The 26,122-nt window shown below is 41.0% G+C and overlaps 1 protein-coding gene across 1 annotated transcript in view; it reads right to left on the minus strand.

Moving 5' to 3' along the window:
• LOC140718740 (protogenin-like) overlaps window positions 1-26,122 on the minus strand; it is a 142,168-nt gene that overhangs the window by 55,012 nt on the left and 61,034 nt on the right. The window contains exons 3-11 of the mRNA XM_073032840.1: window positions 19,804-19,948; window positions 19,386-19,519; window positions 14,199-14,336; window positions 13,738-13,896; window positions 12,126-12,288; window positions 10,096-10,343; window positions 8,839-9,003; window positions 7,532-7,837; window positions 159-347 (exon numbers count right to left, since the gene is read on the minus strand). Of these exons, the coding sequence (XP_072888941.1) occupies window positions 159-347; window positions 7,532-7,837; window positions 8,839-9,003; window positions 10,096-10,343; window positions 12,126-12,288; window positions 13,738-13,896; window positions 14,199-14,336; window positions 19,386-19,519; window positions 19,804-19,948 (1,647 nt within the window). The remainder of the gene's footprint in view (window positions 1-158; window positions 348-7,531; window positions 7,838-8,838; window positions 9,004-10,095; window positions 10,344-12,125; window positions 12,289-13,737; window positions 13,897-14,198; window positions 14,337-19,385; window positions 19,520-19,803; window positions 19,949-26,122) is intronic.

Raw genomic sequence — 26,122 nt, forward strand, 5'->3', positions numbered from 1 at the left:
AAAGCAAAACCTTAAACACTGATTCCTTAAAGTCAGGTTTAATCTTTCTCTTAACAGCAAAAAGGGAAAACTTGGAATCAAAAGCACCAACCTAAAACTTTTACAGAGACTCCACAAATTATCATCAAGCCCAAGTGAAATATTTGAACATTACATACCTAGCCCGCTGATGGTATACTGGGAATCCCGCATGCTGAGTTCAATTGGACCAGTTTCCTGCTGGCTCTCCTCCCTGTAGCAGAGTCTGTATCCCTGGATTTGCACATCGTTTTCCTCTGCTTGTTTCCATCTTACCACAATCGTTGTGCAATTCAATGGCTCTAAACGCAGCTCTGGGGCCAAGGGGACTATAGAAATGGGAAATTATAAACATTTAAGTTTTTATGGATCCCTTTACCCTTCATGCATTAATTGGTACTTAGTACCAATGCCAGAGTCCCTCCTCTCCTTCTCAACAACCCATGTGATACAGAAAAATCTCAATAATTCAAGTTTCATGATGCATCACAATTTCCTTTTGTTTTAGAATGTTACAGATAAACCAGAGCATCATTACTTTGTCAAGAAAGGTTTACTGACATGGATAAAAAATAAGTTTAACTGGGTTTTAGTGCACACTTTTCGCAGGATTCAATAATAAAGGAAATCTGATATCGATTTTTTGTTTTCTTCACTGATATTAAAATTTTAGTTGCAGTAAAAATTGGATTTTAAAATGAAATTATTTCTTCAATTAACTTAAAATGGTACATTATAAACTCCAAAGAGCCAAGCTTGTGTTCTAAATCTGAAGCTTCAGGAAATCTTTTAATTGTCTACTTCCATCTATAATATGTATTTATTTTAAAATCATTGCTTTCTGCTTCAGTTTCTGGACACGTTGTGGTTTCTGCACTGCGAAGAAGCTCGAAAAGGAGATGAAAGAGTGATAATGTAAAAGCCAGGGTTGACAGACAGGAGGCTATACAAAGGCAAGAGGAAAAACACAAGTGTAAGCAGAACTCAGGATGTACTTTTCCCAAGTCTCGCTTTTCTTCTTTTAAGGGAAGGAATGCCATCCACCCTGCTGCTGCCTCCCCTAATCTGATGAAAACAACAGGGCTGGAGCCCCACAGGGACGTGTCCTGCTCCTTGCCTGACAGCCCCAAGATTGATGGGTTCAGATAGCAGGCACCAGAGTGAAATACTGGTGCTTTGACTGTTTATTTGGCTGTATCAGCAAACATAAACACACCACCTCTTTGTTTGAGGCCAAACTGAATTATCCTAGGATGGCTACGATTTACCAAAATCAAAAGTAAACAGCAAGATATTCTCCCTCCCGTCATCACGCTTCCCATGAAACACAAGCTCATCTTTAGAATGAGGGATAGCAAGCTTTTGCAAACCCTGATGATCCATTGATTTGGGGGCAATCCTGACGTTACTGGCATAAGGACAAAGGTCACTAGGGTAACAGAAGCAACATCTTAACAAGATTATTCTGACAGTCTCTCATGAACAACAGGCAGATCACCAGATGCGTTGTCTTGGACTGGAGATTCTACATTTTCCACCACAAAATCGTAACAGCAACATTTGCCATCTTGGTTACAACAGGCACTGCGCTAAAATAACTCCGCTTAGCAGCCCTAATACTAGCGACAAATCAAGTTACTTCCTTCCTCATGCACTTCACAACCCAACTGCGAACATGTTCTATGCTGAAATGCTGAATCCTACAGTTGCATTACTTGTACCATTTAAAAGAAGTGTTGCCGAGTTATGTCCACCACTGACAGACAACCCTTTTCTACCACAGTCCCCTGAAGGACTCTGCGCAATCATTCTCAAATGCTTTACAGGAAGAAATTAATATTTAGGGCTCACCTTTCCAATTAAAAAGGCACTCATAATTCCTAATCTAAGTTGCTTACAGGGAAATAAATTTGAAGTGCTAATAACTGTTCATGTTGTCAGTTATGTACCAACAACTTCAATGCTCCAAGGTTGGACACACTTTGAGTGTGAACCGCTGGCCATTTTAACAGAGAATGACCTTGTGACTTAGGTTTAAAGGAAAAGGAGAAATGTGCCCCAGATGTCCTTTTAGGACCGATTCCTCTTTAAACATATTCAACACAATGGAAGTACTTCTGGATGCATCTGCATACAATTATTCATTTTACATTTTATCAAAAAAATTAGTCATTAAAAATCAAAAATAAACTAGGTTCTGAGTCAGAGCTCAAACCACCTGCAACCCCCTTCCTCTCCATGCCCCCAGACCGAAGGGCCCAGCACACATTGTATCTGTTTCATGTATGTAGTTCAAAGTGCTCTTATTTCTCAGTAAGTCGTAGCAGGATTTCTTCACAGTTCCACAGCACACATTTGCATAGAGATAAGTTAAGTCAACAGAACCGAAATTCCTTTGTGCAGTGATCACAGAATGGCATTGATGGATTGTGGAGAGAATTATGATCCTAGCATGGTCCCCACTCTGCTGTGGGGGATGCAATGAGCAGTGATGAATGAAGCACAATATCAGAATTTACTACAAAACAAGCATCAGGAGATCATTCCTTAATTTAACAAAGGAAAAATAAGTATCTTATACTTTGAGGGGAAGGGTAAGAGTTTTGGTTTGGAACACAATAAGATTTTTCCTTCACTAATATGCATCTTCCAAAGACATCAAATTAATTAAGAATTGGATTAATTGAATTTACACTGAGGAAAACAAAACAGACAGAAAGATCCAGGATTATTCTGTAATAATTTAGTGTACCGCCAGAAACAGCCATGTACTTACAATCAAATTAAATGGAGTGGCATTTGGGCTCCTTCAGAGGGCATTCAACCCAAAACATGGTGTTCTACCAGGTTCTTACAGAAGGCAAAACAACATCTCTCAGGAGGAACCCAAACTCCACATTTGGTAATAAGAATCTAATTTTGGTTTCTACTCTTCTCTTCCCAAATACAATGATCAGATGAGGAAGAAAAGGAGGGAATTGGGGAGTCAAATGGGAGTCACTGGGGACATAAGAAACTACAAATACTATAATCTGGAATAATATAAAAAGATGCCACAGGTCAGGCAGCACCTGTGGAGGGAAATGAATGGCCTGTAGCGATGTGCTACACACAGCGCTGAAATAACGACACACAGTCTGTAAGTCGTTTCGAGACTAGTTTATTCAAACTTCGCGGTGCTGGCATTTAATCCCTAGTTCCCACCCTCTCCGGGCGGAAATGACGTCAGAGGTGCATTACCAAATTCTGGCTATTTGTGAGCCGGTTCGCCTGCGCAGAAAGTGGGTCGCCACAGGCCAGCATTTTGGGTTGAGACCCTTTATCTGAACTATAGTGAGGTGGCAATCACTCCTAAAGTACTTGAGGGTACTCTAGCCAAGGTCAAAATTCTTAATGTATGCAATGCATCTGCATCAAATCCATTAACCAGAATTGGGGAAATCTGGCCTTTCTTTCCCCATGCTAGCCCAGAAGGCACAAATGCCAATAGAACATGCTGTGAATGGAACCTGCAATTTTCTGATGAGTACCCCTCAAAAATCATGTTGCCAGCAGTGGCTCAGCCTTTAGAGAATGTCTTCAGGCATTAGTAGGATTCTTGAGTATGGCAGGTTATGAAACTTTCCACAAAGCTGACCAAAAAGATTCAAGATTTATCCTAAAAGTTGATTATATGTAGAATCAAAATTACAAATGGGATTGGAAAACAGATGAGTAAACACAGACAATAGACTAAAATGGAGATGAGACTAAAATTGCATTTCCATTTGGGGTTCACGGGTTAGCCATGGGTTTATTACTCACTCCCGACCGGCATCAGCGCCGGACTCCGGAGCGAAGGCTCCCGTCCCGAGTTTGAATCCAAGTCGGAACCCCCACCCCGAACACGCTCTCCATCCGCGCTGGGTTGAGGGTTGAGCACCGAGCTAGCCACTCGGCCTTGTAAAAACAGAGGGTCGAGTCAGGAACGTGCATATCAGAAAGGAATCCAATCCGGACACCACGCGCCAGACAAGAATGGCTGACTGCCTGGTGCGACACGCTAAAAAAACTCACTCCCCTCCGTAGGTATCAGACTCTCCACGTGGCCAATATTAGAAGACAGGTCGCTGGAGTTGTCAAGTGGGGATAAAAACCCTGACTTTGCCTACTTTCTGGATTAAGGTCAAACATGGTTCCAGAACCCAGTGAATTTATACCTTTATGTTTTTTCTATAAATGGCATACTTTATGGAACTGAGTGTGAAATAATGTATTCCCCCTTAACCCTACCAATAAAATAGAACAGTACAGCACAGGAACAGGCTCTTCAGCCCACAATGTCTGCACCAAACATAGTGAATTAATTAAATTAATTCTCCTCTTCCTGCTCGAGCTATGTTCATGTGCCATCTAATGTATCACTATTGTATGTCTCCACCTCCATCCTGACAGACACTTGTTACTCAAAAGAACAATTTGCCTTGTACATCTACTCCTTGACATTTCTTTCCTGAGAAAATGATTCTGACCATCCAACTGCCCCAGTAGGCTCGTTGTTTCTGCTTCTGGAGGTGGAGCGGAGTAACAATGGTGCTAAATGGCGACTCCTTTGCTTGCACCTTCGGAAGCAGCTCTATTTCCATCTTTAATATCTTTATTTTTCCTTTTCAAGGTTCTTTTGAAGACCCTGGCCCGGAGTTACATGCTGACTTTGGTTCTTTGTGGGAATGGGACCCACTCCCATGGTTTCACAACTGGCTGTTGTTCAGCACGCCAAGAGCTCGGCCTAAGAGCCTGGCTCGGGTTTGGAAGCCTGGGATCCCCGATCAAAGGTCGGTGTCATGGTAGGAGACCCGTGTGTCATTGAGGGAATCAGAATATCTGCGTTGTGTACAGAACTCAAAAAAAGCAATGTAACGGACTTCTAACATCATAAATCAGCGAGTTGTTTGTTATGTCTCCCTACCCGCTGGGAAAACAGACACCTCATTCTCCCTTATTAGGGAGGGAGAGAGAGCCTGTGGAATGTTGTAAACCGGGCGAAACGTAAAGTCTTTGGGGTAACTGCAAGTCTGTGCCTTTGCCGTTGCTTTGCTGTATGCTTGAGTGCTCGGTGGTGGGTGCCAATACTTTTTTTTGCTGGTGGGGGGAGGGGGATTGTTGCTTGCTGCTGCTTATGCGCTGGAGGGGAGCTTGGTGGGTGGACTTTGGGGTTCTAACATTTAACTGTCATTCATTCTTTGGGGCACTCCTCCGTTTTCGTGGGCGGTTGCAAAGAAAAGGCATTTCAGGACGTACGTATACATTTCTCTGACATTAAATTGGACCTTTGAACCCTTGTTCCTGACCCACTGAATTTGCATATTCATCTCAACTCCTTAAGACTCTCCAGGTCTTTCTTGACAAAAGACCTAACAAGTTCCCCTTCAGCACCACCCTCCTCTGTCTAGCAAAACTTGTTTTCACCCTTAACTAGCTCTCTTTTGGCTCCTCTCACTTTCTCCAAACCAACAGTGTTGCCATCGGTTCCAGTTTTACCTCCTTTTAACTGGCTATGTGGAACAGTCCAAGCCTACACTGGTTACGCTCTCTAACCCTAACCCTCCACTACACTGACGGCTGCATTGCTGCTGTTTCCTGCACCCATGCTGAGCTCGTCAATTTCATCAACCTTGCCATCAACTTTCATCCTCCTAGCAAACTCATTTGTTCAATTTCTGACACCTCTTCCTCCTTTCTTGATTTGTCTCCATATTCACAGACAGGTTATCAAACACCCACCAACTCTCACAATTACCTTCACTGCATCTCTTCTCACCCTGTCACTTATTTTCCCTTCTCTCTCAATCATTTCCTTCTGGTTCCCCACTACCTTCTCTCAGTCCATGGCTTACAATCCTCTCTTTCTTCAGCCTCTTGCCTCTTCCACCTATCACCTCCTAGCTACTTACCTCATTCCCTTTCATTACCTTCACCTAGACTCACCCATTTCCTACCAGCTTGTGCTCCATCCCTACCTTTTTATTCTGGCCTTTGCCCTCTTCCTTTCCAGTCCTGATGAAGGGTCTTGGCCCAAGGTTCATTGCTCATTTACCTCTGTTGAAGCTGCCTGACCTGCTGAGTTCCTCCAACAACTTGTGCTTCTGACCATCTATCATATCCATGCCTCTGAATCTTATAAATTTCTATCAGGTTGCCTCTTAACCTCTGAAACTCCAGAGAAAACCCAAATTTGTCCAACCTCTCCTTGCAGCTCATAATTTCTAATCCAGGTTAACCCCATTAACCCTCTCCTGCACCCTTTCCAAAGCTTCCACATCACAGAATGGGACAGCCCAAACAACACACAATACTCCAAGTGTAGCCTATGTAGCTGCAACACTATTTCCTAATTATATGCCCTGGCCAATGAAGGCAAGCATGCCATATACCTTCTTTGACAACTTTTATCTACTTGTGTGGCCAGTTTCATTGAACTATGGACTTGGACCCCAAGATCCCTCTGTATATCAACGATGTTAAGGATCCTGCTATGAACAGTATACGTCACCCCTTTACACTACTGCTCCCAAAACATAGCACTTTACACTTGTCAGGATTAACTCCATCTGCCATTTCTCCATCCACATTCTTATCTAAATACTGTGATATACTCTGACAGCTTCTACACTGTCCACAACTCCACCAATTATTGTGTCAGCTGCAAACTTACTAACTCACCAATCTATTATTTTCATTCAGGCCATATAATGACATCACAAACAGAGACCCTAATATGGATCTTGGCAGATCTCTGGTCATGGAACTTCAACCACAATAACATCACACCCACTGTCCTCTGTCTCAACGAGCAAGCCAATTCTGAACCCATTTTGCTGTGGAGCTCATGCATCTTAAACTTCTGGATCAGCTCCTGCCCTGGGGGATGGCATTTAGAACTTAAAAGAAATGACCGCGTTCACTCCATGGCAAATGTGTTTTCTAAATTGTTCAGCTTCAACAATAGCAAACTATTATCTCAGCTGAAGAGAGAGAGTTTCATATTATTCAATTTAATTTATTGAAAGTCGACACACTAGGGCTTAAGATAGCCATCATGCATAAATCTCACAGTAGAAGATAGGAAAGTTGCCAGTACTTGAAGTCACATTCATAATGAAGACAAAGAATCAAAAAGTTTGAGAAATACAGAATTAGTTAATGTTTTTTCCATTGCTGAGCAGTTATATTTGTTGTACACAAACCTATCGGTGCAACGGTCCACACCTGATTTGTACCCAATTTGAAGTTCTAGTCCAAATATCTTTTTCACAATCAGATCTGAACAGGAAAGACCATTCTAAATTTGCACAGCTGTGATACACAGGATTACAGATTCCTGCAATGTGTAATCCTCATAGACCTGAATGTTATAATTCCAGTTTCACCTGATCAGCATCTATTCCTCTGGATTACAAATGTTTGTTAATAAAATGTTTATCAGTTAGGACGTTTGACATTTTACTTCACTTTCTCCAAGATAATGGATTACCTTTGACACTGGTAGCTTTTGGGGTTCTGTGGGATGTCCAGACTGAAGATTCTCCCCACCCCACTCTGGTCGCTGCAGAGATCCGAACAAGGTAACTACTGTCAGATTCTACATCTTCTAGCAGGTGTTCCAATTTAGTTCCTGGAAGCTCCACCAAGTGGACAGCACGCTCCGTGCTTTTTCGATAGTAAATGCGATATGCAATGATACGACCTCTCCTGAATTTTGCTGGAATAGGGAGCCATGAGATCAGGATGTTGGTTGGGCTAAGGCTCGTCAAACTGATCTCTGGCACCCTCAGGGGGACTGAATAAAGAAGAATTGAGAAAGTACATTATATTTTAAACAGATGACTACATTTTTCAGTAACTTAAGAGGCAAGAGAAAACAATTACTTCAATTACAATCACCGATTGACACATCTCAGATAATCACTAATTACGAACTCCAGTAGCACAGACATACTATAATCCATTTTCACATGGTACTGGAACTGAACTTTAAATGTAGAATGAAACAGTTATACTTTATTATTCTGCTCTATAACATGCAGCAGGATTCATCTTTACCACAGTGCACTGAATAAAGATAATTTAACATAGCATTTAAAATTAACTTTTTATCTCTAGGATTTTTCTCTCAACATTTATTGCTTATTTATTTATTATTTTGGGTTTTTTTGTATTTGCATTTGGTTGCCTTTTGCACATTGTTTGCTTGTCCATTTTGTTGTGTGCAGTTTTTCACTGATTCTGTTGTTTCTTTGTAGTTACTCTGAATGTCCACAAAAACAAATGAATCGCAGGGTGGTATATTTACTTTGAACTTTGTTTTCATATTGTACACAGAAGTCACTCAGGTATCATCATGTTGAATGTAACTGATGAGATAATTTTTAAAAGCCAGTGAGAGTAACAGAAGGAACAAATTGCGATTCAGAATAATGTTATTTACTCATTATGTCATGACTAGACAACTGATGCATGCCATAACTGCTGATTTCAAATATACTATTTTAATTATCCCTGGTGAAAGTGTGATTTGAAGAGGGGAAAGTAAATGCATTTAACAACAGTGAATAACTGTAAAATAGTATCTTTACAATTCTGTTATCTCAGTTATGAATGGATAAATTAAACTGCAATTATAATAAAAGTACGAATTAGTTAAAAACAATTCTTTACTTGAGTCATCCACATTTCAGGAATGGATGACTCTGGAATGCGTGTTAAATATACTATGTCTCAAATAAAGTTTGGCACAGAAGCCAGCATCTAACAGCAGGATCTTGGAATAACTTTATATACCATCTTCCAAAGTGTGCTGGGTCACGTGCTCCGACATTCGACTGGCTCCCATAGGCATGTATGCAACAATATAAAATGTGTAGTTGCTGGCTGGCTCTAAATCATCAATAATATAACGAGTTGTATCATTCCCAATAACCACTTGATATTCCTCATTATTTAAACCTGTAGAAAGAACAAAAAAACCCTGTCAATTTGAGAGCCAGGAATAATTAATCTTGGCAACCTATTGTGCCACAATTTCTTCAGTGGGATGCACAAGAAAGAAAAATAATATGCAGATCTGCCTAAATAATCTGAAAATTAGTTAGATTTTTCAGTCTTTGATCTAATTTTGCTGCAAATAACACTTTCCCCATTGTCACAATGATAATGCAATGTTTATTAGAGGCTGATCTTCCCATAATCAACTCCATCATTACTCTGCTCTTAAAGCAAGGCAGTGCATTTTAATACAGCCAAAAGCAAAATTATTCCCAATTACATTTTCCCACATTCATGAATAAGCTTGAAAGCCACTTAATTTGTGAAACCCAGGAGCCCTATACACAAGTAGTAATTACTGGCTAATAATGAATTTGAAAAGTCCTGATTTCTGACCTAGAGAACAAAATCCTTGAAGGAAAATTAAAGAGTCTTGTTACCCCGCTGAATGCTCCAACAGAACTCATGCTGGGGCTTAACGAAATAACTATAATGGAACACAAAGCAACCATTCGACTGCAAGCTTCCCTCTGTCGCCCACACTCTAATGCCTTCACAAGACTGATGGTGCAGCCTGAACACACTTCACCATACACTTTAATTATACCTTCTGCATTTCTATACTCTGTTCTATGAACTCATAATAAACACCTTTCCCTTGAGAAGGTAAACCTTCCACCCGATTTTAATCATCTCAACAGACCACATTGTTTGTGCAGAAAAGACTGCTATTCTCTTCTTGTGACCTTTGCTCAGCAACAGAATATTAACAACAGATGGTCATCCTCTCACATTCCAATTAGACATCAGGAACAGGGCATGTCCAACCACAAACAACCCAAAAAATTGATGACTGTGGATTAACTTTAAAACAAGCTACTTCAATTTATGTACAAACAAATGCTTCCTCTTAAACTCTAGTTAGGATGCACCTCGTCAGTTTGCAGCATTAAATTTTAACACACGACATTTTATAATTATTTAAAAACATTATACTCTACTGGTTAAAGGAGGAAAACAAATCTGAGTGTCAACTTCAAATTAAAGTCTCACCTTCAGCTTTCATGTAATGAACAGAATATGCAATTACTTTATCAGAATTATACATGGGCCTTTGCCAAGACAGAAGAATCCCTGAGCTTGACACAGTTTCAGCCTGGATATTTCGAGGTGCACTCGGTCTGTCTTCAGACATTACAACAATCAGTCGGGCTACTGAAAGAACAGATCCTTGTTCGTTTTCAGCCACACACTGGTAAATGGCATCATCTTCAGGAATGATCTGGTTTATCACCAATTTGCTTAAAAATAAAAATAAGTTGTCTTATTAATAAAGTTATCATGATAAGAAAGCTGGTGCATAATCTAAACAAGTTCTGTCTCCAACAATTTATTTTTGTGAACTTTGGATATTAATATCTACAAAACGTGCACAAGTGGTAAGAATGTGATTAATTTACTGTTCCAAAGAAAAGGTTTCTAACCACGAGAACTTCATTCATTCACAAACAATTTCACTGCTAATCTGATTGAATTTAGTTCAGGCAACAGCTGTAAATCGAGGCCTTTCAAACTTCTGTCTTTTAGCGCAGGAATTCACCAAGTCAACTGTGATGCCTCATAGTGCGACAGCTTTCCTGCCCAGAACGATAATACTGTAACTTGTGAGTTTGTGACAATGATCTACAGGTTACAAAATGTGTTAGATCAGGTTACTGAATGGTTTATCTGTACACTGCAGATAAGTGGCTCCATCTGAAGTTCTACAGACTGTCGTTGATTATGTGCTTTGTACCAGAGTCAGGTTTGCATCAGCAAGCCTGATTAACAAAGCCATAAAACAGCTCTTTAATGTGGCAGTTTGATACCATAATTAGGACTAAAAACTCAAGACCCAGGAAGATTTCTTTGGTTATTACTCTGAGATTTGCTACCTTTCTAGAGAACTTCTAAAATCCACACTCGGGAAGATCTCATAAACTCGGTTATGGTTTGTCAGTGCCACAAGAATCTGTCAATATGAGCTGAACCTTCAAAACTTATTAATTCTGTGTCAATTTTGTATCTGTGATGGCCAGGCAGTGCAAACTTTCTTTTTTCCAGACAATTAAAATCTTTTAAAAAGAGAACTTCACATTTCAATCAACTTGCATTTTCTAAACTGGAAATAAAGATCCAAGTGAGGGACTGGTATGCAATGCTCAGCACATGCCTCCCTTTCCCCAGTCCCACAATGATGCTAGTCAGGTTTTGAAGCTTCCACCATTAAATGTCATCACACTTTCAAAGCACAAAAGGAGCAAGTGCAGACGACCCTTTCATTCTACCTCAAAAGATACGGCCAACTACACCCCATCAGCAGACATTGAGTTCCCTCCGATGGCTGTGGCTCTCCACAAAATAACATACAGGATGTTTACCAAGTAAAATATTCATGACTTGCTGGAATTCCATACCGTGAGCACAACTATATTTAGTTTTCTTTGCAGTTTTCACAAGGCTAAAGACAAGGTTTTGAATTATTCATTTGTGGGTCTATTGAAAAAAATTGCGCTGTTCAGGTGGAACATGATTACTGCAAACCAACCTGAAAAATTCCAGCTGAAGATAACAACATTGCATTGTATTTCTTTTAAAAGAGTATCAACATCACTACCACGCAGAGTCCATGCGGGTCCATCTATGTATATCAGATTCAGTCTGGGCTTGGTGTCTCTTTTGTGCTTGGGCTGATTGGAACAACCCCATGCTTTATCCATAGGATGATGATGTAGACAGCCAAAAAACATGGCTCAGACAATTATATTTATAGTGGTGGTCATATGGGTCTGGCAAATATTACCACCACTCAAGTTTGAGTCAGGGGTTTTAATTTTACATCCCAGGAGTATTCTAATAGGCAAAGTTGACTGTCTAGTTGAACTGGTGCTCACCACGTAGTTTAAACAACAAAACTGTTGCAAAAGCAGTCACACCATGGGCAAATATCAGAATTAAAGTGCACTTAACAATAATTTCTCTCTTAATTTTACCAGCAGACAGGAATCAAGGTTTTCAAAGTAAAACTGAAAAGTCAACATTACCTACTATACTGGACTTTGATACGTCCATTGGAGTGAATCCTTTGCCCATTCTTCAGCCAACTAATCTTCGGTGTAGGAATACCTTCAGCCTGACACATGAACCTGGCCGTACCAGCACGAGGACGGGTGAGACTCTCAGGCCACTCAACAAAAGACGGCGGTGCTGAAAGCAACATGGAAAACATCTCTAGGACCACATCCTCATTTTGTTCTGAACAAGTGCCACACATCTAACTCTATCGATCAAAGCTACACAATGGGGGGGGGGGGGGGGGGGAGAGAGAGAATCAATGTGGAATAAATCTTTGAAGTATAACAAACTCAGTAATGGACTGACATGTGTGAAAATACCAATGCAAGGAAGTAAATTTCCTAAATGGGACAGGACTTCTGAATAGCAAGAATTGCCCTTGTGGACAAACATACTGTAACCTGGTTATTACTGTTCATCCTAGTATGCTAAACAACTCCAGAATGTTAATGCCATCATCTTGTGCCCAAAATAGAGAAATGTTTCATCTTTCAGTATCAGCAGCCATTTTGTTCTATTTAACTAAAGAATACAATCAAAACAAGTTTAAAGTGTCTTAATCACTCCCATTTTACACCCAAATCAAACATCAATGGCCCAAAAACAAAATGGAACCTGTGAGCAGCTAAAAGTTCAACTAAGTACAAAAATGTGAATACACAGGATAGAGGTTTTTTTTTAATGCAGATTTAGTCTCCTTTCTCTCTCCCCCCCCCCACCATTATCCACTAAAACCTTTTCACTAAAACCAGAAGTAATTCAGTAGCTTCTGATAAGTTATCATCCCACTGTTCACTAGTCACTTAGACAATCTCCACTGTGTTCATCTACATTCTTTCAAGAATCACAGTTCTATTTCATTACCTTTTAAAAGCTTTGCCCCTTTTGTAAATAACAGTAAAGAAAATACCATCCCCGTCATCCTTTCTGAATCTGAGTCCATAATCTAGGCCAAAGCATTAATGCATCACGTAAGGAGCAGATGTAAACCCATAACACTACCCGAAATGAACAGGGAAGCTCTGCCAGGGCAATATTTCTCCCTCAAACAATCATCCCAACACAAGATTAATTTGTCATTTTTAATGAAGTTCTGAGTTATTTTAGTGCATTTATCCATAAGATGGTGACTGCATGACAAACTAATTCATCACGTGTAAACAGACATTTCTGAGAGAAGGCCAAGTGCTAAGCTTTTTATTTACTTTAATAAATTGGGCGCAACAGTAGTGTAGCAGTTAGCGTGACGCTACTACAGCTTGGGGAGTTCCGAGTTCAATTCCGGCGCCGTTCCCCAAGGATGTGCTTCCTGTGGACTGTGTGGGTTTCCCCCAGGTGTTCTAGCTTACTTCCACAGTCCAAAGATGTACTGGGTGGGTTGATTCATCATTGCAAACTTGTCCCATTAGGGTTAATCAGAGTTGTGGGGTGGCTGAGGTGATGTGGCTGGATGGGCCTACTCCACACTGTATCGTAAAACTTAAAAAAAAAAATAAGCTTACCAACGTCAGAGAACACTATAAATACCTTCAAAATGTACGAACTTGTGTAAATCTTAGCTTAAAATATGTGTTATCTTACCCAACACTGTAAGCATAGCTTTTGCAACAGTGTAATTGCGTGTGCCTGGTGTGGTGGCTCGACACACGTATATTCCAGCATGTTGAACCTTCACATCAGATATCATCAGATTCCCATTCCCCAGAACACGTGTATTGAAAACATCAATAGATCTGTGATCTGTTTGGGAAGAGAAGTTTTTAAAATCAACAACCCATCAAAATTAGAACTTAGAAGCAAACTCCAGAAACAGTTATGCAATAATTAATAACTACATTTAGGTTTATCAGTATTAAAAAAAAGCAGGAAAAATAACACATTTCAAATAGAAGTACTTTGCTGAGCATTTAGTATCACTGTGTTCTACATACTGGTTTGCAGTTACATGACTTTTCCCAAAAGTCACAGTATTTAAAACTAGTTTAACCATTGCTGTGTACTGTCTAAGTATTGATAGAGGAAGAGAGGAAATGGGAACTCACCTAAACGACTCCAGGAAACAAGAGGTTTAGGGGAACCAATGGCAACACACTCCAGCATAGCAGTCTGATGCACAGGCACAGTGATATTTTGGGGACCTGCGATTATCACTGGCTTTTGCAATGTCTTTGGTTCCCATGCTGTCAGTAAGAAACCATTTAAAAATCATTAATAAATAGCAATGACTTCCAATAGGGAATCCTTTAAAAAAGTAAACAGCCAGAAACATCAAACAAACATAATAAATTAGTGTAATTCTTCCAGTTAGAGAAAAATAGGAGCATCAATATTACATGAAAGTGGTAAATTCCATGAAGATCCCCAGCAAAATGAAAAAACATTATATTGAAATGAAGCTAATGTAATGACAACCCAAGAAACCCCATTCTGTTCAAAAAACGTATCTATGTGCAGTTAGCAACAGTTAACATCACATTTCAAGTACTGACTTGATTGAGAATAATTAGTGCACTCTGTTGCCAAACTGATTCTAGCTATGAAAAACCTACAACTTCTGCGGTGTAAGGAACACCCCCGCGAAGAATCTCTCCGTTATTCTCTTGCAAACCCGAGAAGGGGGCCAACTCCATCCTCATCATTAAATCCCGCCTACTTTGGCATAATAGTTCAAAGTTAACTTCATTTTCAAAGTACAAATAATGTCACCATATACAAGCTTGATATCATTTTCATGCAAACATTCATTCAGGAAACAGAAACCCTTTCCTGATGAAGGGTCTCAGCCTGAAACATTGGCTACTCTTTTCTCACGGATGCTGCCTGACCTGCTGAGTTCTTCCAGCGTTGTGTACGTATTGTTTGATCCACAGCAATTGCAGTTGTATTTTTGAGGATGGACAAACAACAGTCCGAAAATTACAACAAACTATGCAAGATGAAATGAAAAAAGACAATAAATAATAGGCAATAAATACTGAGGACATGAGATGAAGAGTCCTTAAAGGGAGTCCATAGGTTGTGGGAACAGTTCAGTGTTCAGGTGAATGAAGTTATCCCCTCTGATTGAGGGGTAATAACTATTCCTGAACCTGGTGGCTTATGTCCTGAGGGCTCCTGTACCTTCTTCCTGATGGCATCAGCAAGAGACCATGGCCTGGATGGACGCTCTCCATGTAGATGCGCCCAATGGAGTGGAGGACTATACCCATGATGGACTTGGCTATATCCACTACTTTATGTAGGCATTTCGGTTCAAGGGCATTGGTGTTTCCATACCAGGCTGTGTGATGCATCCAGTCAATATACTCTCCACCACACATCTATAGCAATTTGTCAAAGTTTTAGACGTCACGCCGAGCAAATAGCGAAGAAAGTAGTTGCATTGCCGTGCTTTTTTTGCATTGGCACTTAAGTGGTGGACCCAAGACAGGTCCTCCGAGATATTTAAAGCTGCTGACCCCTCCACCAGACCTCCAGTTTCCTTCTCCTGACGTCAATACTCAGCTCCTTGGTCTTCCTGATCTTGTGTGAGGTTATTGTTGTGACACAGTTCAGCTATATTTTCAGTCTCCCTCCTATGCTGATTTTTCACCACCTTTGATTCAGCCAATGGCAGCTGTGCCATCACTGAAGCTGTGTTTAGCCTCACAGTTTAAGTATAAAGGGAGTAGACATTGTTCAACTAAATGCGCCAGGGGCTAAGTGCACAGCCTCGTGGTGCGCCTGAGCGATCCTCCCAGAGGACCATAACCTTGTCGTGGTTTGGAGGCTTGTGTGTCTCAATGACCCAGAGAGCTATGTTGACTGGAGTAACAGCTCTATGCTCCGGCTCTTGGTAAGGTCACCCACACCACACACAGGTCAAAGGGTGGAGGCCAATGAGAGTGGCCCACCGATCTTGCAGCTTTGGGGGTTCAGCTCAGGGCTAACTGATTTGTAAACCAAAACGGAAATAACAATGAAGAATCCTTCTATATCTGAGTGCAACAGCGTTCCCAAGTCACCACCCAGGACTTGCACGATTGATGATGGTGAAAACCGAGAGGAAGCCAGCGGCCTGATGAAGGAAGCTCTGAAAAGAGATGGAGGGCCTTCATTGCTGCCCCAAATGCTAATGGGTCGTAAGCTTCTGAGCTGATGGAGATTGTGCAGATGACGTTGCCAATCCGAACTGACTGGAATCTGCAAGAGGAAATAGAGGATCCAGTTGCACAAGGAGGTATTGGGGACAAGAACTTGAAGCTTATTGATTATTTTGGGGGGGGGGGGCATGATAGTATGGACTGCTGAGCTGTAACCAATGAAGAGCATTCTGATGTATGCATCTTTACAGTCCAGATGCTCCAGGGTTGAGTAAAGAGCCAATGAAACGGCACCTGCTCTGGACCTGTTGTGATGGTAGGCAAATTGGAGCAGATCCAAGTTGGAGTTGACATGCTTCAGCGCCAACCTGCCAAAAGACTTCATCACAGTGGACGCAATTGCAGCTGGACGATAGCCACTGAGGCAGCTTACCACCAGTATAATTGAAGTGTGCTTGAAGCAGGTGGGTACTTCGGACTGCAGAAGTGAGAGGTTAAAGAGATCAGTGAACGCTCTGGCCGGTTGATCAGAACAGGTCTTTAGTGCTCAGCCGGGCTGGATGTTTTCCTCCTGAAGGATGCCCTCACATCAGCCTGAAAGGTCATTGGGGAGTTTGTGAAAGTGCCTCCGTGTTTCAGCAGTCAAAGTGAGCATAAAAGACATTGAGCTCGCCTGGGAACAAAGCCTTGTTGTCACCCACTCTGTTTAGCTTCACTTCGTAGGAAGTGGTGACACTCGAGCCCTGCCACAACCTTCAGTGATTCAAGTTTGGTCTGGAGTTATCACCTCACATGCAAAATGGCTTTCCGGAGCCATCTCAGATTCTTAGTCACCAGAACTGAACACCACTACTCTGGTCTTGGGCCAGTTGTGGATCTCGTGGCTTATCCAGGACTCTGGTTAAGGAAGACTTTGAATGATTTTGTGGTGTCATGCTCACCTAGGAGTGTTTTTATAAAGTACATGACACCGGTATTTTAGGTCACTGGCATCTTCCTGCCCAAAGATGCTCCAACACACAATTACACCAATGTGACCCATTAACTGATACTTCTTTGGAAAGTGAGAGGTAACAGGGGCACCCAGAGGAAACCCACACAGTAAAGGGGAGAACATGCAAACTCTTTACAGCCAGCAGTTGAAGCCAAACCCAGGCCCCGGTTGCCGGCAGGGTAACAGCGCACTGGGTCCTGGGTCCCAGTCCAGTAACAGCTTAATGCTAACCATTAATTATTTATTGTGTACAGTTATTGCGTACACATTTATTGTGTACAGTTCTGGTCACCGAATTATAGGAACGATGTCAACAAAATAGAGAGAGTACTGAGAAGATTTACTAGAATGTTACCTGGGTTTCAGCACCTAAGTTACAGGGAAAGATTGAACAAGTTAGGTCTTTATTCTTTGGAGCATAGAAGGTTGGGGGGGACTTGATAGAGGTATTTAAAATTATGAGGGGGATAGACAGAGTTGACGTGGATAGGCTTTTTCCATTGAGAGTAGGGGAGATTCAAATAAGAGGACATAAGTTGAGAGTTAGGGGGCAAAAGTTTAAGGGTAACATGAGGGGGAATTTCTTTACTCAGAGAGTGGTAGCTGTGTGGAAGGAGCTTCCAGTAGAAGTGGTAGAGGCAGGTTCAGTATTGTCATTTAAAGTAAAATTGGATATGTATATGGACAGGAAAGGAATGGAGGGTTATGGGCTGAGTGCGGGTCAGTGGGACTAGGTGAGAGTAAGCGCTCCGCATGGACTAGAAGGGCTGAGATGGCCTGTTCCTATGGTTATATGGTTATTATGCTACCATGCTGCCCTAATCAAAATAACTTAAATTTCGTTTGCACCAGGAAGTTAAAGAAATGCTGATAAGCCCAACTACCTTACATGCACACTTTTGTGGTTAAACTAGTGGTTGGCACAGTTTTGGTGCCAGTTTTGCACACCATAGCTCCTGAGGAGACACTGGTTTAGGGAGAGGAAGACAGACAGATTTTAAGTGAGCTGGGGCAGTTGGCATATTTTTCACACCACAGTTCCTGAGGGGACATTGGATCATGCATAACAAGGTCGAACAAAAAGAATGTTGAACCGGAGTGGCCATTGTGTGAGTGGACCAGCGTTAGAGTGAGAAGTAGAGGCTTTGGCTGATCGAGATTTTAGCAAGGAGGGGTGTAGGCAGATTCCCCCCCCCCCCCCATTATATTTTTTTTGCACATTTAGAGCAGTGGGGATGCCAGGCAGGAAAGTGGAATGCCCCTCTTATGGGATGTGGGAAGGCAGGGAGACGACTACACCTGGAAGAAGTGTATCCAGCTGCAGCTTCTAACAATCTGTGTTGAGCTGCAGCTGGAAATGAATGAACTCTGGATTATTCAGTAGGCTGAGAGGTTGATAGAGGGAGATAGTTATACCCAAAGTACAGGACCCGGCAACAAGGGGGAAAGGTGATAGGCAGCCAGTGCAGAGTACCCCTATGGCCGTTCCCCCTCAACAACAGGCAGACTGCTTTGGATACCTACCTACCTACAAGAAAGATGCAAATAGGATTGAAAAAGTGCAGAGAAAATTACAAGGATGTTGCCAGGACTAGAGGACATGAGTTATAGGGAAAGGTTGAATAGGTTCAGACTGTATTCCCTAGAACGTAGCAGCTGAGAGGAGATTTGATAAACGTATACAAAATTATGAGGGATACAGATAGGGTAAATGCAAGCAGGCTTTTTCCACTGAGGTTGGGTGAGACTACAACTAGAGATAATGGGTTAAGGGCAAAAGATGAAATGTTAAAAAGGGACATGAGGGGTGGTGAGTGTGTGGAATGAGCTGCCAGCACAAGTGGGAGATACAGGTTTGATATCAACACTTGAGAAATTTGGATTGGTAGATGAATGGGAGGGGTACAGAGGGCTTTGGTCCAGGTGCAGGCCAATGGGGCAAGACAGATCAATAGCTTAGCATGAACTAAATGGTCTGAAGGACCTGTTTCTCTGCTGCAGTGTTCTGTGACTTTGGACCTATCTGTCGAATCAATTCCTGGCAGAGAATGCATGGGCAGACTTTCGGATTGGATGCATTTTCAGCTCTAAAGTTTAATGGGAGCCAAACTGAACCAATCACTGGAAACTGTCAAGGAAGACAGACTGCTTACCTGTAACAACAGTTAAACTGGCTTCTGCACTCCTGCGCCTGTTTGCAATGTTGGTGGCAACGCAACGATACAGTCCAGCATGTTGTCTCTCAACACCATAGATCTGAAGGATTCCTGTCGGTAGAGCAGTTATCCTGAGGAGAAAAAGAATTTTGTCTTCTAATAAAAAACTGACTGAATTTGCAGATTTACACAACATCGTGATACATTGCAACCTTCAGGGCATCACAACAAATTCAAAAACAAAAATCAATGAAATAAAACCATTGGAGCATTAATACAAGTAACATTCAATCATCCAGAAAATTAGTTAGCTCAACATCATAAGGTAATGAGATTACTGCAATTTTACAGAATAAAATAGTATTCTAACTAGGCAGATTTTTGTTTTTACAAGTGTCCCACTTGTATATAATACCTGTCGGTAGCTAGGGGCAGTGCTGTCCGGTTGAATTCCCAGGTGATGATTGGTGGAGGATTTGCATGTATCTTGCAGATAAATCGTGCTACTTCCCCTTCCCTTACCACTGTGTGAACTGGCTGGACCTCAAATGGAGACATACCTGAAGTGAAAGGAACAAAACTAGATTTATAAACAAGAGAAGATCTGCAGATGCTGTAAACCTGAGCAACACACATGAAATGCTGAGGGAACTCAGCAGGCCAGGCAGCATCTATGGAAAAAGGTACAGTCAACGTTTCGGGCTGAAACCCTTTGGCAGGATTGGAGAAAAAGGGCTGAGGAGTAGATTTTGTTCAGCATTTTATGTGTGTTGTTTAGAAATTTTGCTTAGTTATTAGGACTCAACTAGAAATAACCCTTGAGAGAAGAATGTCTCCAAATATTGGATGAGAAGTTACTGTAACATAATCCACCACTATAACTAAATGGATGTAAGGTATGTTCATCTGAGATGCTCACAGCTGTGGCAGGGCTTGAATGCCATCATCTCTTACAGATTGAAACCAAGTTACAAGGCTCTGCTCCCAGATGCTCACAATGCTCACTGTGACCGTCACAGCACGAAGGAAACTTCATGAACTCCCACAGAGCTCGATAACCCTGAGGCCGACGTGAAAGTATCCTTTGAGATGGTGAAGCCCGGAAAGCAACTGGCCCAGATGGGGTACCTGGCAGAGTACCAAAGACCTGAGCTGCTGGTCAGCTGGCTGGTGTGTTCACCTACATCTTTAACCATTCACTTTGGTAGTCTGAGGTACCCATTTGCTTCAAGCAGGATTCAATTATACCAGTGCCCAAGAACGTGGCAATTTGCCTCAATGACCATTATCCAGCAACACCGAGGAGGTGCTTTGAGACATTGGTGATGAAACACTAACACCTGCTACAGAAGCCACTTGGATCCACTCCAGTTTGCCTACCATCACAACAGGTCCATAGCAGATGCCATTTCTTTGGGTCTTCACTCTAACCTGCAATATCTCGGCAGCGAAGATGCATACATCAGGATTCTCTTCATTGACTGCAGCTCAGTATTCAATACCATCATCCCCTCAAAGCTAATCAGCAAGCCTCCAGACCTTGGCCTCAATACCTCCTTATGCAATTGGATCCTCAATTGAAGAGCCCAGTCAGTTTGGATTGGCAACAACATCTCCTCTACAATCTCCATCATCCCGGTTGTGCTCACCCTCCTGCTCTACTCGCTTTACACCCATGACTGTGCGGCTAAGCACAGCTCCAATGCCATATTTCAGTTGACAGACAAAACCACTATCATAGGCCAATCAAACGCAGAGATGAATCAACATATAGGAGGGAAACTGAAAACCTGTCCGAGTGGTGCCATAACAGCAAGCTCCTACTCAATGTCAGCAAGAGCAAGGAGACGATTATTGACTTCAGGAGGAGGAAACTGGGGGGTCCGTGAGCCAGTCCACCAACAGGTTAGCATTTCGGTGGATCTGACCTGACCCCAGCACGCAAGTGAAAACATGGCAGTGCCTCTACTTCCTTAGACGTTTGTGAAGATTAGGCATAACATCAAAAACTGACAAACTTCAATGGATGAGTGGTGGGGAGTACATTGACTGGTATGGGAACACCAACGTCCTTGAACAGAAAGTCCTACAAAAGGTATTGGATTCAGCCCAGACTATCACGGGTAAAGCCCTCCCCATCACTGAGCACATCTACGTGGAGCATTGTCGCAGGAAGGTAGCATCCATCATCAGGGACCCCCACCACCCAGGTCATGCTGGCTTCTCGCTGCTGCCATCAGGAAGGTGGTACTGGAACCTCAGGACTCACACCACCAGGTTCAGGAACAGTTATTATCCTTCAACCATCAGGCTCTTGAATCAGTGGGGATAACTTCCCTCACCCCATTACTGAACCGTTCCCACAACCTATGCAAGGAACTGCCATCTCATGTTCTTGATATTTATTGCTTATTTATTTTCCTTTGTTACTTGCAGTTTGTTGTGGTTTATACATTGGTTACTTGTCTGCCCTATTGAGTGCGATCTTGATCCTATTGTGTTTCTTGGATCTACAGTGTACACTTGCAAGAAAACAAATCTCAGAATTGTATAAGGTGACACATATGTATTTTGATAATAAGTTTACTTTGAACTTTGAGATAAGCTTGCTGTGAAATGTAAATAAATCGTGCAGTAGGTTACTAATTTGGTTGACATGATGGACTGCACTCATGTGAAACTGGCTTTCCCAATACAAGCAGTTACCATCTGACAGATGTTTTCGCCAGCAGCAAGTGAAAGGATCCTGATGAGGAGAGTCATTTCTCACACTCCAAGACCTGAAAGGAACTCCAGACTCTTTCAGGATTGCAGAGTTACAAATGACAAAACTTCCCCGAGGATAAATGATCATTGGACTTTACTATGCAGCCAATACAAGCGTTGCTAACAATGAGAACATTAGGGCTCATAAAAATTTCACACCTCTGGAAAATTTGTAACTCATCAATATGTGCAGAGGAATTAATTTTAAGGCCCAGTATAAAGAAGAAAGGCACGCTTATAGATTAATACAAACTTCTAAGGATTAAAGAAAACCAAAATCTAATCAATGGGTAAAAAATGCAGATTGTGACCAGTTAATAATCAACCAGCCCGTAGGGGGTGCAATAAATGTCAGAGATCAATCATCGGTCTGGGTGAAAAGGTGCACACAATTTACCAGAGAAAGAAAATACCAATCCCTCCTCAATCAGCACTCCAAAAAATTCACAATTTTAACACAAATACAGTCAGAGCAGCTTGCATGTGGCATTTTTCTCAACGGCACAAGAGAGTTCATCCTGCAAGGACCCACACCAATAAAAACTCAAAGGTCCTCAGTACATGGTAAACTTGAGGGGGGCAATTATTAGAGAATATAATTGAACTCAATACTTCTGTGTTAAAACAGGAAAAAGTTAGGCCAGGATTCATATTCACAGCTTCTATGCAGTGATCTTCCTGGATCCATAGTGACAGAATAAATGCTGATGCAGAAACATCCGTAAAAACTCTTTGGCTGAGGTACAGGAGGGTGAACACCTTTTGAAAAACTTTTATGCCAAGTATGGAATACTGGTTATTGATACACAGATGAAACAGCATTGACCAAAACATCATTCCCACATCTACTAAATAATCCCAGGAACCACTTTGTGTTTATTGAATACAAGAAGACCAGTGCAAAATAAATGTGTCAGAAACACACTAACCTATTCAAAGGTAACTTGCCAGAACCAAAGTTGAAAACTAAGGCTCAATTTTTAAAAATATATATTTTAACAGATAATTTATGTTGGAAATTTAAAGGGTTTTCACACTTTCAGGGTTGCTAATGCACCCGATTTTACTGTGAATGTAAAATGCAATCTGCTTTTGTCTTAGCACAATGCCATTGAAGCACTATTGCTTAAACAACAAGTCTCTTGTCAGATTCCCTTATATAGCACAATTAGCTTCCTGTGAGATAAAAGCCAAGAACTAGCCAATACTAATCAGATTTACAATCAGTTAACATTGTCCATATGTAGCAGCACTGTGAAAGGTCCGTGCTAAGATAGCTCTATCCATTACAGGGTTTACGCACAAACAGATGTACAGCGCAGAAATCAATACAAGGATTTCAGTGAGGAATGGAGTACTTCTTTCCACTTTTACAACAAACATTCCAAATTAGGACATTAATATATGGCATTGGGACATTAACAGATATTAGTAATAGTCATTATTGCAGTAGGTAATTTGAGCAGCTCTAGCTATAATTATTTTGCATTTAGGAAAGAAAATGCTTCAATTTGGCCAGGGTGCTGTGTATGAGGCACAAGGCATTTGTAATGTGCATACAAATTATATGATACAGTTCTTTGTCCTCAATTTAGCAATAATCTATTAAATGGACCATCAAATGCAAGAAAGAAATTTTCCTGCAGTCTGACAAAAATTTATCAAGTCTTTATCAGAACCAAATGCAAAGAAATTTTAGTAAATCAGGAAAACTTAGAACAGAAAATTGTAAAATATATTTTGGTGTAATGTTTTGACAGTGTTTCAGCTGAGACCCTAAGTAGGATTTCAGTAAAGAATGCCATCATAGAGGTATAATTGACTATGAGCTGGCATTTCAAAAGGTCAGAGATAGATTACAACTCTGTTCATAAGCAAAAGGAGACACTGCAATAACAGAAAATAATGTAAAATGAAAATAATCTGAAAGAAAAATCATGTAAACTAAAACCACCCTGCACCATAATATTTTTGAAAATTAAACAGCTTGGTTAAGCGATCACCACTAAAACACCTTCTGCACGCCTGGAGGTTCCATTCTCAGGCTGGGACAGCTACAGACTTCAAAATCTACGTATGAGGAACTTGTCTGTCTACAGCCAACAGAAACTACACAAAGCTACACAAGGTGAATAGAACAGGCAATGGAACTAGTAAGACCGGGCCTTCAACAAGCTATGAATAATTCGGCAACACCATCTCAAACTGTGCAGAATGGAAGGTTCCCATCTATATTTAGGAAAGGAAGACTTTGCCAAAAAGAATGCATCTTGCTGAAAGATAAATCTGAAAGTAGATGTTACCTTGTTACCAATGTTAGACAGGCTCCCTTATCCTTCATTCCCCTACCTAAGCCCTCCCTCCCATATTTTTTTCTTGGTTTCTCCAAATAATTTCCTCATTCAGAAGGAGAAACACACTGGAATTTGGCAGGAGGCAGTGTGTGTGCGACAGCTAACGTGACCTAGCCAGTTACCATTTAAACTAGAAAACCACAGTGCAAGAAACAAGCATCAACCATGAATGCATTACTGGTTGGCACATATTAATTTTGCAAAATGGATGCAAACTATAACAGGGCAGGTGAAGATATTTCCTGAATTGTTAGGTTCAGCATAGGCCAGTGTACCTTCTAACATCTGGAAAAGTTCACCATACATCCCATGGAGATTAGGTAAGAGTGATACACATTGGAATTCAATTGCAGTGGATCAAGAGACAGTACTAAACATCTCTCATGAACACAAAGTTTTTTTTTGCCCTGTAATTTCCCTTTTGGATACAACAATGAGAAAAATTGAGCTTTAAAAATCTTCAAGGCAGCAAGTTTCAATATAATGATACAATGTTTAAACTCAAGCTAATTTAATGTACTGTATCACTAAGTTAGCTTCTATAGTCTTCACTGCGGTGAAGAAATTGAATAGTCTACTAAACAAGGCAACAAAAGACAACAAAGTGTAGAGCTGAGAACCCAATACAAGGACTCTTACTTCTGGATGTACTGTGTCAATTTTCAACTGAATGAGAATAAAGCTAAAGAAAACACTAAAATCTCAAGGAAAACAACTGAAACCTATCAATTATCTTTCTGCAAAAGAGCAATTTTTTTTAAAAAGTCCTATGCATGATTTAAAAAAAACACAAAGCAAACAGTGAGTGATTTGGATCATATCTTTTGGCTTTGTTGATAATCAGATCTCTGTGAAATGTACACAGTGTTCTGAAACAGATGGAGACGGTGCAGCAAAGATTGGGGGACTACCAGCTTTCTGGTAGGAAGGTTACATCACGGGTGGGGGCGGGGTGGAAGAAGAGTACGACGTGGTAATGTGCATGCAGAAAAGTCCTCTTCCAAACCTAGTTCGTTGATTTCAATGGAATCAAAGTTCTGAACTAGACTGAGCCTGTGCATTAACTACATTATTACAGCTTACAGCTTAACTACACTTACAGCTGGGGAATTCTTTCCACCACACAGTAAGATCATCAAAACATGGCTTTAAAATGCTATTTAGGACAAATAATTTAGATCTAATTTATGGGAACCAGACACACTCCTATGGAGATCAGAGTGACAAAGCCATGTGCCTGGCCATTGGCAATACACTGCCCAATCATATCACCCTCACTCCTAGCCCTCCTAATTTTCCCCCCCAACTAAAAGTTTTGAATGTAATTATTCAATTTGCTTCTACTATCCAATCAGATAACACAGAATATTCAAAATTTTAAACAGACATCACATGCTTTTATTCCTCATGTGGTTTTGGCAGTTATCTTAAATCTTACCCCTCAATTATCATTCCTTAGATGCAATGAAAGCAAACAAAAATTCTTAGAGACAAGATAAAATCAATTTTCTATTGAACTTCTTCATGAATGCATGGCTGATGTTACCAATCATTGATATTGCTTAAGAGTATTTAAAACTGGTAATAAAATTTAGAATATTCACATTAAATTCA

Source organism: Hemitrygon akajei, chromosome 30 (assembly GCF_048418815.1).
Source record: "Hemitrygon akajei chromosome 30, sHemAka1.3, whole genome shotgun sequence".
NCBI classification, from domain to species: Eukaryota; Metazoa; Chordata; class Chondrichthyes; order Myliobatiformes; family Dasyatidae; genus Hemitrygon; species Hemitrygon akajei.